Source organism: Muscardinus avellanarius (assembly GCF_963383645.1).
Source record: "Muscardinus avellanarius genome assembly, chromosome: 15".
Taxonomy (NCBI): Eukaryota; Metazoa; Chordata; class Mammalia; order Rodentia; family Gliridae; genus Muscardinus; species Muscardinus avellanarius.
Window position 1 is genome coordinate 67,743,822 of NC_137801.1, and position 13,038 is coordinate 67,756,859.

Below are 13,038 nucleotides of genomic sequence, written 5' to 3' on the forward strand. Positions count from 1 at the left end.
CCTCACTGGCTGTGCCAAAGGCTGCTCCAGCTGAGGCTAGGGTGGGGGTCGGCGGGCAGCTTCTGTCCAAGCCCCTGCACCAGGGAGGCAGTGCCCTGGTTCAGGCCTGTGGCTCTCCTGTTCCAGGAGGACAGGAAATCAGCCCCTCCCTGGAACTGGGGCTAACACTAGGCCATCAAAGGTCTAGTTCAAACCAGGGTCCCTCTGGAGGGCCAAAGAGTGCCTTGGTGTGGGGCTGGCAGGGGCCCTGCCGCCCCCAACCCGGGTTAGCAGCCGCCGTCCACCTTGATGTGCAGGATCTTAGAGAAGCCGGGTCTCCGTCGCAGGGCCTGTGGACCAAACGGGTTAGTTTTCGCTCAGAGGCAGGATGGTGGGGTCCCCCTGCCACAGTCAGGCCACCAATCCAACTCGGGGATGCCTCGCAGCCAACCCTCACCTGGAGTTTTGTCACCATATCTTCAAACAGCTTCTGGGCCTCGGGGCTGCTGGGCTCCTTGAAATAATCAGCAATCCCAATCTGGACCACAATGGACTTGAGGTTCCGGCAGATGCCTGGGAAGAAAGGTGGGTAGGGGTCCTGTTTGGCCTGGGCAATGGGCTGCCTCCCCTCACCTTAATAATGAGTGAAGTCAGACACCCACGGAGAACAATCATGTGCCAACCACCAGGAGTGTAAAAGGCCCATGCTGGCCAAGAACACACACGAAACCAGGAGGAAGATGGGGAAGACGCTCAGGAGCTGCCCGGCTTTAGCAACCCCTGCGGCAGAGGAGCCCGCTGTATCACAGCTTGGGCACTTGGAAGTGACAAGAAACAGCAGCTGAAGCCTGAAGACAGGGCAGGTGGGAGCAGAGGGCCTGTGGGTGCCGGACATGGCTGCGCAGAGGCCGCGACCCAAGGGGCAGCTAGCCCTGGTGGTGGTACCTAGGGTGGGCCATAAGGTTGAGGGAGGGGGTGCTTAGGAGGCAAAGGAACCTTCAGTCTGGGCACAGGGTCCTCCCAGGGGCCAGAGGATCCTGGATGATAGTCTTCCTGGGATGACGCAGCCCAAGCTGCTTTGATGAAGGCAGAGAAGTAGCTGAGCAAAGTGGGTAGTAGAGGAAGGAGCCAGAGAAGGCATAATTTGAAGTCTAGAGAGAAGTCCTCATCCCAGGAGCTGTTCTGAGGGATTATATTATACATCTCTTTAATCTCCCATCCATTCTAGAAAATCACATGATACAGAACTCTGGCAGCTGGGCATGATGGTGCACGCTTTTAATCCCAGCATTTGCGAGGCTGAGACCGGAGGATCGCGGTTCACGGACAACCTCAGCTACTTATTGAGGCCCTTGGCAACTCAGTGAGACCCTGTTTCAAAATAAAGAATAAGCCGGGCGTAGTGGTGCACGCTTGTAATCCCTGCGCTTGGGAGAAGAAGACAGGAGGATCGCGAAGGTTCGAAGTCAGCCACACTGGCTTAAGAGACCCTGTTATAAAAAAGTATATATAAAAAAAATAGGTCTGGGAGTGTATCCTGGAGGTAGAAGGGTTTTCAGGAACTCCAGTACCACCAAAAATAAGAAATAAATTAAAAATTAAATAAAATAAAGAATAAAAAATAGGGCTGGGGGTGTCGCTTGAAGGTAGAATGCCCCTGGGTTCCATCCCCAGTACCATAAAAAAAAGAAAGAAAGAAGGAAAGAAAGAAAGAGAAAGAAGGAGGGAGGGAGAGAGGGAGGGAGGGAGGGAAAGAAAACAAAAACCTCAGGGATCTGCCCAGAACCGCACAGCTAGTGAGCAGCAAACACAGGCCAGTCCTGCTCCAGGGCCTGGGCTGTTAGCCTGTCTGCACTCCTGTCTCAGCCCTGGTGGAGGCTCACACAGGAAAAAGGTCCTGCACGGCTCTCGGCTCCAACATGGGCACAAACGCACTGTAACATGTCTGTGGAACCAAACCTTTGGGACAGACGCTGGCAGGCGTGGATGCCCACTGGCCTCAGGAGGCTCTGGGGGCAAAGCTAGGCGCAAATTCGCTCAGTCTGCCCCAGTGCCAGTACTTGCTGATGAGAGCAAGGGGAACTGGCTCTGACAGGGCAGGTGACAGGTGACAGCCATATCCTGCCCAGCATCCCCCACTGCTCACTGTTGAAATGCAGCAGGGCCTTAGGGGTGACGGGGGTGGCCGTGAGCACCAGCATCTCCAGTCCCTTCAGGCCTTCCCGGCAGACCTCAGCAGCCACTTCCTGGGTGATTTCTGACACGTGGTCCAGCTCCAAGACCTGCAGCCGCATGCAGTTTCTTGCTAAGAGGAAGAGGGGAGGATGTGCTGTTAAATTCCCCAACTCACCTCTTACCCAGCACCCTGCTACCACCCAGGCTGTAGCCAGGAATCCCCATGGAAATTCACAGGGCAGTATGGCACCCTTGTCTGTTTCTCCCCACCCCCTACCTTAGTCCCGAGGAAAGACTCACCAAGTGAAGCCAGGCCCTGCACCCCACAGCCGGCGCCCCCAACCCCCAGGGCCCGGAGGTGGGGCCAACAGCGACCGATCATCTGCAGGCAGCGGTTACTGAAGCGCGTGGGCTGCTGGCTGGAGAATGGGAAGGGGGCATCAGAGAAGCCTCTGGATATCCGACACACCCAGGATGCTCCTCCTGGGGGGCTCCTCTCTGTCTCAGGCAAGTGCCCCCAACATCTCAGCTGAGAGTCAGAACACCAGGATTATCTGATTGTGCCCCTCTCCTTTCTTGCCAGCCTCTGATTCCTGAGTAACCCCTAAAGCATACTTCAGACCACCTCTGACATTCAGCTAGATTGCTACCACTCTCCCTGCCAATGTATGCTCCACAAAGCAGACAGTGCGCCATTCATCCCCACAGCCACTCACTCCAGCATCAGCAGATGGTTATCAAGTGTCTGCTACAGCTGAGCACTGAGCCAGGCCTTGGGGGTGCAGGGACAACCCTGCAGACACGGGGCCTGCCCTCAGAGCACGAGGTCTGTGGCAGAGCACATGAGCAGTCTGACCTTAGTCCTCTTAATGCCTCAATTGCTCCACTTAAATTCCCAGTACTTTCTAGGTAAAATGCAGTAACCTAAGCCCCTTAGCAAAGCCCTTCCTGACCTTGCCCAGCCTGTCTTTCCACACTCGTTGCTTGGCCCTGCCCTCCCCACTCACACAAGACTCGCTGCTTCCCTGAACACTTCATCCCTCAACATTTGCCCAGGCAGCAGACATCTCTGTGGGGTCGGCTACGCACTCAGTACCAAGGACCTAGAAATGGATGTTCAGACCGCCCTGAGAACTGCAAGTCTAGTGTAGGAGACTGACATATAAATGACTGCAAAATAGATGAGCTCAATGGGAGTCGAGGCAGGGGAGGTGCAGGGCCCACTGGGGTGCTGGTCGGGGCACACGGGGTGGGCTGGGAGGGGCTGGCATGTGAAGAAAGGCCTTGACGGGCACGGCACGGAGCAGAAAAGCATGGCAGTTTCAAGAACTCTGAATAGAGTGAGGGGTGATTTCATGCCCTGGATTCTCCAACAACCAGCTCTTGTATACTATACACCAACCCGGAATGGCCTGACTATGCCACCCTTAGCTGCTATTGACTGAACACTGACAATGGGCCCCACAGGCTCTGTGGGTAGCCCTAATAAGGTCCAAAGATTCCTAATATTACTTTCACTTTGCAAGTTAAGAATCTAAGACATACTTGGGTTGCCCAAAGTGACAATGCCAGAAACCCAGGACACGACTCCACGTCTAATTTTAAAGCCCTGCTCCTAAAGCCTCAATACACGGATTACTGGCTTAGAGCTGCCGGGTCCTCAGCCCCAGACTAGGCCCACCTGTGCCCCCTCCCCACCCACCGCCCTGGGCTCACCAGGGGTGAAGTGGCGCCACCTGGAGGGAGACAATTTCTCTGCAGCCTGCACCCAGGGCCCAAATGACCTCGTGGCCCACGGGATCTGTGGCACTCCTGTTGGAAAGACAAAGTTGGAGTGGCCCACCCTGGTGGCTTCTACTTCTCTCAGGCTTCCTTTCCTTGGGCCACAGAGTTCTTGGGTCCCTTTACCTGAGAACACGGGGAAGGTCATGCGGGACTAGGGATCCCGGGGGCAGAGGCCAAAAGCGGGCACAGGCCTTGCTTCCGGCGAGGGGAACCCACCTGTAGGTGACGGCCTGAAGGGCACGACAGTAGCAGCTGGCCAGCCAGAGGGACCGGTCGGTGAGGATGTTGGGGCAGTGAGAGATGCGCAGGATCAGCAGGTTCCCCCCGGCTGCCTTCAGCAGGGACTCCAGCCCTGCTTCCAGGCAGCCCCTGGGGGTGAGCGAGAGGTCAGGGAGCTGCCCCTTGCGGCCCGCTCCTCCTCCGGGAGGCCGCCCCACTCAGCTCCAGGTCTGTGGCCCAGCACCCGCGCACCGCAGCCTCACCGGGTGCTCCGTGCGTACTCCTCCTTGCTCTCCTTCTTCCCCCTCTGTCGAGGCTTGAGGTTCTGCAGCGTCAGCGAGTGGGCCTGGGTGCACCACTGAGCCAGCATCGCCAAGAACTGTGGGGCGAGGGAGGATGCGTGAAGACGGGGGTCTGCATGCGGCTGGCTGCAGATGAGCCAGCCCCAGAACGGGAGGCTCCCAAGAGCCTCCAGCTGGAGCCAGGGTTGCAAGGACCAGACTTGAGGGGCCAGGCTCTGCCAGGGAAATGGTGGGTTCCCAGCAGGCACCTTGGAACTGACTCGGGCATTCTCGAGCAGCACCCTCGTCCAGACGGCAGGGTGGCGGGCCACGAAGCGCCAGTCCCGGCAGACCTCGGCGGCATGCAGCAGCGTGCGTGTGTCCAGGTAGGTGAAGATGCAGAACAGGGCTGCGCGCATCTTGAGGATCTCCGGGCTGATGACCTCGTTGGAGCGTGAGGGGCTGCCCCTCTCCGGTCGCCGGCCTCGCCCACTGCCCCCCTCCGGGCGAGCTGCAGAATTCCAGGGGGCAAAGGTGACAGTGGGGGGTCAAAGGCCAGTGCAGGGATGTGAGTGGGGGAGCTGGGGGACCAGTGCTATGGGAGGAAGTGAGGAGCCTCTGCTTTCCTGTCCTCAACAGTACCCCACCCCTAATTTTATAAATTAGGGAGAGTGCCTCTTCCTCATGTAAACTTTTTTAAGCCTCTCCCCACCCCAACCCTCTAACCTAACCCACCCACATATGCACATGGTCTGTGTGTGGATGGGAGAGGCTTGCCTGGCTACCCCGCGGCCTTCAGTCCAGGTCAGCACTGTCACTCGCCTCTACCTGTTGCTGAGCCCACCCCGTGCAGAGACCCCCCTGCGCCACCAGAAGTGGCATCCTTGTATTGCCACAGCCCCACCCTACCACACAGCCTCTGCCCCAGGCTGGCAGGGTGCTTCACAGGAGGCCTGCGGAAGTCTAGGACAATAGGAAGGGAGGTACGGGAGCTTGGGAGATGCACCTTCTTAGCCCTGTGTCCCCCAAGGGGACCTAGCACCCCAGGAGGGATAGCCTCTCTACTCTGCCTCCCAGGCTTACCTGAGAGCCGGCAGCTGCTCACTGGCCCCGCCATGGCAGGTCCCGGGCGGGGGACATCCGCCGGGCCCTCAGCCTCTGACTCTGTGGTTCGGGAGCCCACGTCGGAGACATCCCCCTCTTCCCCCTCCGTGCTGTGGCGGCGGGGTCTGCGCTGCCAGTTCTGGATGGCCTGGCGCCTCAGGCCTGAGCTGCGAGGGGGCTGGGATCGCTCCGAGCCGCCATTGGCAGCCTGGGCGCGTGCGCTCGAGCCTCCAGGGCCACTGTCCTCAGGGGCCCCCTCCTCTTGGCGGGGCAGCTCCAGACTGTCACTGTCATAGCAGCCTGAGCTCTGAGAGGCAGCTGGCATGTGGCTGGAAGCCCTGGGGTGGACCAAATGGTGAGGGGTAAGGGCACCGGGTGGCCTGAGCGCCCACCCTGCCCCTACCACCAGCCAAGGGCAACCCATCCACCCCGCTTCTCAAAGCTCCCTCTGACTGTGGAAGGCAGACAGGTGGCCCACAGAGGATGGGCGCAGGAGGAGCAGAGAAGCCCCCCAGGGGCCAGCAGGCCGAGGCTTACCCTGTGCTGGGAGAGGAGCCGTGCCGTGACATGGCGTATGTGCTTGGCACGGCCGGGCCTGCGTGGTGCTCTCGCTGTGGGCCCCAGAGAGGGAGGAGAGGGAGGGTGGCGGGGGTGGCGAGAAGGTGAGGAGGCAGGAGTAGGAGAAGGAGGGTACAAGACAGAAGAGAGGAAGGAGAGGAGAGAAAAGAAGAAAAAAATTGGGAAGCATGGACGAATGGACAGACAGACAGCCCAGGCAGACAGGCTCCCCAGCCCCCTCCCATGCCCGCCCAGCACCCTAGCTGGTGGCTCCAGGGCTCCCTTTTGCAGAGGTGGGCAGACATGGGCCCCTGAGGGCGGGGCTGCTGGATCACACCTCACTACAGCTCAGGGCCAGCACTGCTGTGCAGTGAGAAGGGTCCTCAGTCCTGCATCTATGCTCCAGGTCCAGAGTAGGCTTGCATGGCACTCGGGGGGATGTGAGGCTGTTAGGGGGGTCCATGTGAGCAGGTGGGGGCAGTGGACACTCACCATTCTGCCTGGGCCCCGGGCCCCTGGCCCCGCGCCACCGCCCCCGCCTCCACTGCCCAGACTGGCGCTGGGCGTGCTGCCGCAGCTGCTGCTGATGACCTGCAGCTGCCGCTCGGCGCGGTCGGCCCGCTCCAGGAGCTCCTCGATGAACTGCTGCAGCCGCAGCTTGGCGCTGGCCTCCCGGGCTGCCGTCTCCTTCAGGAACTGGTCGATCTGCACCACCTCCCTGGGCCCGGAGCAGTCTCTTACCCCAGGGCCTCGGCCTGGTTGACCCCCGGCCCCTGGAGGAGAGCCCGGCCCATGGGGAAATGGGGAGCACAGCTGCTGCGGCGTCTGCTCATGGTCACACAGGTCTATGCAGAGCAGGCCCAGCACAGGGCCCCGCGCAGAGACAGATGTACACCCAAGTCACACACTCACGCTCCACCCATCCAACCCCAAACATAGAACTACACACCCACGCCTGGCAGGAATATGCAGCCGCATCCTCAGTCCTACACATGACCACTTCCAAGTACATACAGAGCCCCACTCGTCCATCCCATAACCATCCACCTCACACGGAAACACACAGACACGCCCACTTACCTATGGCCTCAACATACAGCCTCTCCACGTGGGAACACTCCCAGGCACACACTTAGCACCACTCAGCCAGGTACACTTATCCATCACAGATCCCCAGGGCACGGCCCCACACATTCATGACACACACACATCGCATGTCCACAGCCTGAGACATGTGATGCATCACAGAGGCACAGTCCCACTGACGAATACAAACACACACACTTCCAGAAACATCCGAAGAGACATCAAGTCACATTAACACACCGGGACATGTGCTCAGCGCAGAAGCATACCACACCTTCAGGAGTTAAACATGAGTGTGAGCTCCCAATGCATTCATGTCTTCAAGCATCCACCCAACGTTTATTGAGCACTTTTAGGTGCCAGGCACCGTTCTCGGTATTGGGGAAAGATCAGTGAACAAAAATAGAAAGAAAGAAAGAAAAAAAAAAAAAAAAGCCAGGCATGGTGGCGTACACTTGTAATCCCAGCCAGCACTTGGGAGGTGGAGACCAGAGGTTCACAGTTCGCGCACAGCCTTAGCTACTTTAGTGAGGCTCTCTGCAAGTTAGTTTCAAAATAAAAATACAAAACAGGGCGGGGGTGTAGCTCAGAGGTCAAATGCCCCTGGGTGCCATCCCCAGACCCCCCCACACACACAAAAGAAAAAAAAAATAGAAAAAAACCCTGCCTTCACGGAGCTTGTAATGCAATGAGCACAGATGGGTGATATCTGTATAATTTATTATCCTTCACTTAACAGCCAGAGAAGTGAGGAGAAGCCAGCAAAGAACTGGAAAGGAACAGACAAGAAGAGAAGGGAAGCCCGGAGTGTCCTGGAAGCCAGGCGAGGCAAGTGTTTCAAGGATCAGCAGCGTAAACTGCTGCCGCGGAGGAGCCAAGTAAGGAAGACTCGGCCTCAGCAACAAGGTCACCGGTGACTTGAGGGCAGTGGTGGAGGTGGAAACCTGATCAGAGTAGGACAGGAGGGTTGTGAGGAAAGAAACTGGAGGCCAAGAGTGGAGACAATATTTTCAAGGAGTTTTTTTTTTTTTTTTCTTCTGTAAGGAACAGAGAGGAGAGGGGCAGTAGTTTAAGGAGAAGTTAGGGCAGATGGGAGTAATGACGTCATGTGTGCACGCTTTTAGGGATGACAGGTAGATAGCAAACAAAAGTCTGATGATGGGAAAGGGAGAGGGGAGAATTGGGCTATGCCTTTGAGTAGGCAAAAGTGAAGAAGAGTAAACCGGGCGTGGTGGTGCACGCATGCTTGTAATCCCAGCATTCCAGAGGCTAAGGCAGGAAGATCGCGGTTCGAGGGCAGCCTCAGCTACTTAGTGAGGCTCTTTGCAACTCAGTGAGACCCTGTTTCAAAATAAAGAATAAAAAATAGGGCTGAGGGTGTAGCTGGGAGGTAGACTGCCCCTGGATTCCATCCCCAGTACTGGAGGGAAAAAAAAAAAAAAAAAAAGAAAAACAAAAACGGAGGATCTGCTCCCAAAATGCAGGGGCTGGCCTTGGCTGGGACAGAGAAGGCACAGGAACAGTCTCCACGGACAGGCACACGACCATACTCCCACGTACCCGTGGTCCCAAATACACATCATCAGGACCCTTGGACCCTCACGTGCTGACGACCAGAGATGCCGTACAAAGCCCGGGGCACACGCGGACCACACACACACACACACACACACACACACACACCCCGGGGCACACGCGGACCACCCCCACACACACACCCCGGGGTACACGCGGACTGCACACACACACACACACACACACACACACACCGGGGCACACGAGGACTGCACACATACACACACACGCGCGCGCGCCCAAGGCCGAGGGCCCACTCACTGCTGCTTGCGGCTCAGCTCCTGCTCCTTGTGCACCAGGTCCTGCTTGAGGGAGGCCAGCAGCTCCACGCTCACGTCCACCTGGCGGGAGAGCTCGGAAGCGCGCTCCTCCAGCTCCTCCTTCTCGCGCCCCAGCCGCGCGCTCTCCTGCCGCGCCGTCTCCAGCTCGGCGGCCTTGCGCTCCAGCTCGGCCTGCAGGCGGCCCACCTGGCCCGCGATCTTCTGCTCCACCTCCTCGCTCAGCCGCTCCAGCCGCCGGTCCACCTCCAGCTTCTCCAGCGCGCGGATCTTGAGGCGCGCCAGGCCCTCCTCGTACGCCACGTCCGCGGGCGAGGGCGAGGCGGGCGAGGCGGAGGCGGGCCCGGGGCCGGCGCCGGGCGGCGGCGTGGAGCAGGCGGAGGACGCCACGGACTTGCGGGCGAACAGCTCGCCCAGCGGGATCTCGATCTCGCGCAGCGCGTAGCGCGCGGCGGCGGGCACGAGCCCCGGCTCGGCCAGCTCCTCGCAGGGCAGGCCGGCGGGCACCAGGTCTGCGGGGAAGTGCGCGAGCGGCGCGTGGTGGTGGTGGTGCAGCAGGTGCGGCGCGGCGGGCGGCGGCGCGGACGCCTGCTCCTTGCCCTGGAAGGACGTGCTCTCGAAGACCTCGCGCCGCGCGCCGGGCACGGCCAGCAGGGCGGCGGGCTCGGGCGCCAGCGGGAAGCCGGCGGCGGCCGCGCCGTCGCAGATGCTGTTGGTCTTGGAGAGGATGTAGAGCGTCTCGTAGGTGTGGCTGTACTCCAGGTGCGCGCGCAGCGACGACAGGCTCCGGAAGCGCTTGTGCTCCCCGCAGCGCGGGCAGCGGTACGGCAGGTCCAGCGAGGCCATCGCCCCGCCGGCCCCGGGGCGCGCCGGCTCCACCGCGGCCGCCCAGCCGGTCAGCCCGGCGCGCTCATGGGGCGCCGCGGGCGAGCCCCCCTGCAGGGCCGGGCAGGCTCGGGGCGCCGCGGCCGCGGCCCCGGCGGCTGGAAGAGAGAGGCAGGGCTTAGGGAGAGGGCGGCCGCTGCCGCCTGGCCCTCCCAGGCCCTGCGCCCGCGTCCCCCACTCAATGGGGGGGTGGGGGGGGGCTGCGCTGGTACCTGTGCGAGCCTATGAGAAATCTTTAAAAAGCAATCATCTTGAGAGGCTGGGAGTAGGATCGCAGATTGGAGGCCAGCTCCAACAATTTAGCAAGTCTCTGTTTCAAAATTTAAATAAATAAATAAAATAAAATAAATAAATAAATAAATAAAGCCGGGCGTGGTGGCACACGCCTGTGATCCCAGCATTTGGGAGGCTGAGACGGGAGTTCGAGTGGGGGGGACAGCCTCAGCTACTACTTAGTAAGGCCCTTTACAATTCAGTGAGACCCTGTTTCAAAATAAAATAAAAAATATAAAACAGGGCTGGGGCCAGGGGTGGTGGGGCACACTTGTAATTCCAGTACTTGGGGGCCTGAGACAGGAGGATCATGCAACTTCAAGTTCGAAGCCAGCCTCAGCTGCTTAGCAGGCTCTCAGCAACTTAGTGAGACCCTGTTTCCAAATAAAAGATAAAAAACAATAGGTCTAGGAGTATAGCCGGGAGGCAGAAAGTCCCTAGGTTCCCCAGTACTACATTAAAAAAAAAAAAAAAATAGGGCTGGGATGTAGCTTGGGTGTAGAATGCCCCTGGGTTCTATCCCCAATACCACAAGATAAATAAATAAGTAAAAAGGCTGGGGTGTAACTTGGAGGTAGAATGCCCTAGGTTCGATGCCTACTACCCCTCCCCCCCAAAAGTCCAATAATTTAAAAAAGGAACCAGTTATATTTATAATGGTTGAAACAACCCAAGTGCTCATCAGTAGAATGGCTAAATTGTGCTATATTCATAATGGGATACTCCCCAGTAATAAGAACAGGAACAACTGATACAACACAGACGAATCCATTTAGTATTATGTTGCAGGAAAGAAGCCAGACCAAAGACCACGTTCTGCAGGATTCCACAGAGATGGAGTCCAAAAAGATAAAATGGATGATGACAGAAATCACAACAGAGGTTATCCAGGGAGCTATATGGACTGGGAAGGGCAGGAGGGAACCTTATGTGATGCTGAGATGTTCTTTATTTTGATCCGAGTGGTCCTTGTACAGGGGTATACATAGGAAGACAGTCATCAGCCTTTATAACTCAAGATTAGTGCCCCATATGTACTTGAGTATATCTAAGACTGTCCTTCAAAAGAAAATGCTAGCTGGGCGTGGTGGCGCACGCACGCTTGTAATCCCAGCATTTGGGAGGCTGACACAGGAGGATTGCCGTTCACGGCCAGCCTCAGCTACCACTTAGTGAGGCCCTTGGCAACTCAGTGAGACCCTGTTTCAAAATAAAGAATAAAAAATAGGGCTGGGGGTGTAGCTCAAAGGTAGAATGCTCTTGGGTTCCATCCCCCGGACCACCAAAAAAAAAAAAAAAAAAAAGGCTTAAGCCCAGGGGGTGGGGGTGGGGGTGGGAGTGTGTATTCCTGGAATCCTAGCAGTTGGCAGTTCAAGATGGGAGGATTACGCGGGGCGTGGTGGCGCACACTTGTAATCCCTGCGCTTGGGAGGCTGAGACAGGAGGATCGCACGGGTTTGAAGCCAGCCTCAGCTACTTAGTGAGGCTCTCAGCAACTTAGTGAGACCCTGTTTCTAAATAAAATAGAAAATAGGTCTGGGAATATAGCCCGGAGGTAGAAAGCTTCTGGGTTCCATCCCCAGTACCAGCAAAAAAAAAAAAAAAAAAAAGGAGGATTACAGGTTCTAGGCCAGTCTCCGCAATTGAGCAAGATCTTTACTAAATAAAAAATGAAAAGGGCCGGGAGCGTAGTTCAGATGTAGAGCGCCCCTGGGTTCAAGTCTCAGTACCAAAAAGAGGCAGTTCACGCCTGTAATCCTGTCTCCAGCTTCCTGTCACCGTCCCCTGCCCTATGGAGTCTTTACCGGCTTCCTCACTGCCACACCTTCCCTCGCTGCCTGCATCTGGCTCAGGCCACTTGTTGTCACTGTTCCTTAGGGTCACAGACTATTGGTCTGTCACTCATCACATGATCCAGTGTCATGGAGGGTCTCACCCACTTGGTCCCTTGGCTGAGACTCTGCCCTGTCTCACATTTCCTCTGGGCTTGTGACTTCCTGTTCCTTTGCAGGGCACCTCCTCAGCCTCTTCCTTCCCCCAGGCAATCTGGCTCACTCCCTCAGTGTCCCGCCATGAAGCCGCTCTCAGCCTCAGCTCTGCCTCTCCATCCTGACCCACTCCTGGGTTGCGTTGGCCTCCTGCCATTTCACATGGATGTAAAAGTAGACACCTCTGTGTCCTCCAGTGCCCCACTCTACTCCTGGTATTAGCACCCCACTTTGACCTTGGGAAACCAGCCTTCACCATCTGCATGGCTTAGAGTATATCCCAGATTCCCGGGATGGGCAGAGAAACCCAGTTGGACCAATAAACCCCAAGACTGTTCTGGAACTCCTGGGAAGCATCTTTAGATGCTTCTAGAGGGCCAGAGGTGTTGGGCCATCTTTGTCTCCTTTTGGGAGGAACCACCTGGAATGAAGATAACCCAGAAAAGTGGAACTGAGATGGGGAGAGAGATCCTTGACAAACATTGTCCTGTTTAACGATTTTTTTTTTTTTTTTTTTTGCTTACACTAATTACAGTTGGGTCTGTGTTCCCTGCACTAGGAAGAAATCCTGACCAAGAAATTAGAATCAGAGCTGAATGTGGTGATACATGCTTGTAATCCAAGTATTTGGGAGGTGGAGACAAGAGAATCATGGGTTCTTGGCCAGCCACGGCTACTTAGTGAGTCCCTCTGCAATTTAGTGAGACCTTGCTTCAAAATAAAGGATAAAGCCAGGCGTGGTGGTACATGCTTGTAATCCCAGTACTTGGGAGGCTGAGATAGGAGGATCACGCAGGTTCGAAGCCATCCTCAGCTACTTAGTGAGCCTCACAGCAACTTAGTGAGACCCTG

The 13,038-nt window shown here is 57.2% G+C and overlaps 1 protein-coding gene across 1 annotated transcript; it reads right to left on the minus strand.

Moving 5' to 3' along the window:
* Positions 1-266: 266 nt before the first annotated feature.
* Positions 267-9,886, minus strand: FBXO41 (F-box protein 41; the record flags this gene model as incomplete). The annotated part of the gene is made up of 12 exons (XM_080712050.1): positions 267-329; positions 437-552; positions 2,126-2,284; positions 2,455-2,573; positions 3,871-3,966; positions 4,156-4,308; positions 4,422-4,537; positions 4,709-4,950; positions 5,523-5,881; positions 6,081-6,154; positions 6,594-6,819; positions 9,024-9,886. The coding sequence occupies 12 exons, from the start codon at positions 9,884-9,886 to the stop codon at positions 267-269; spliced, it is 2,586 nt and encodes an 861-aa protein (XP_080568176.1).
* Between the last annotated feature and the right edge of the window lie 3,152 nt (positions 9,887-13,038).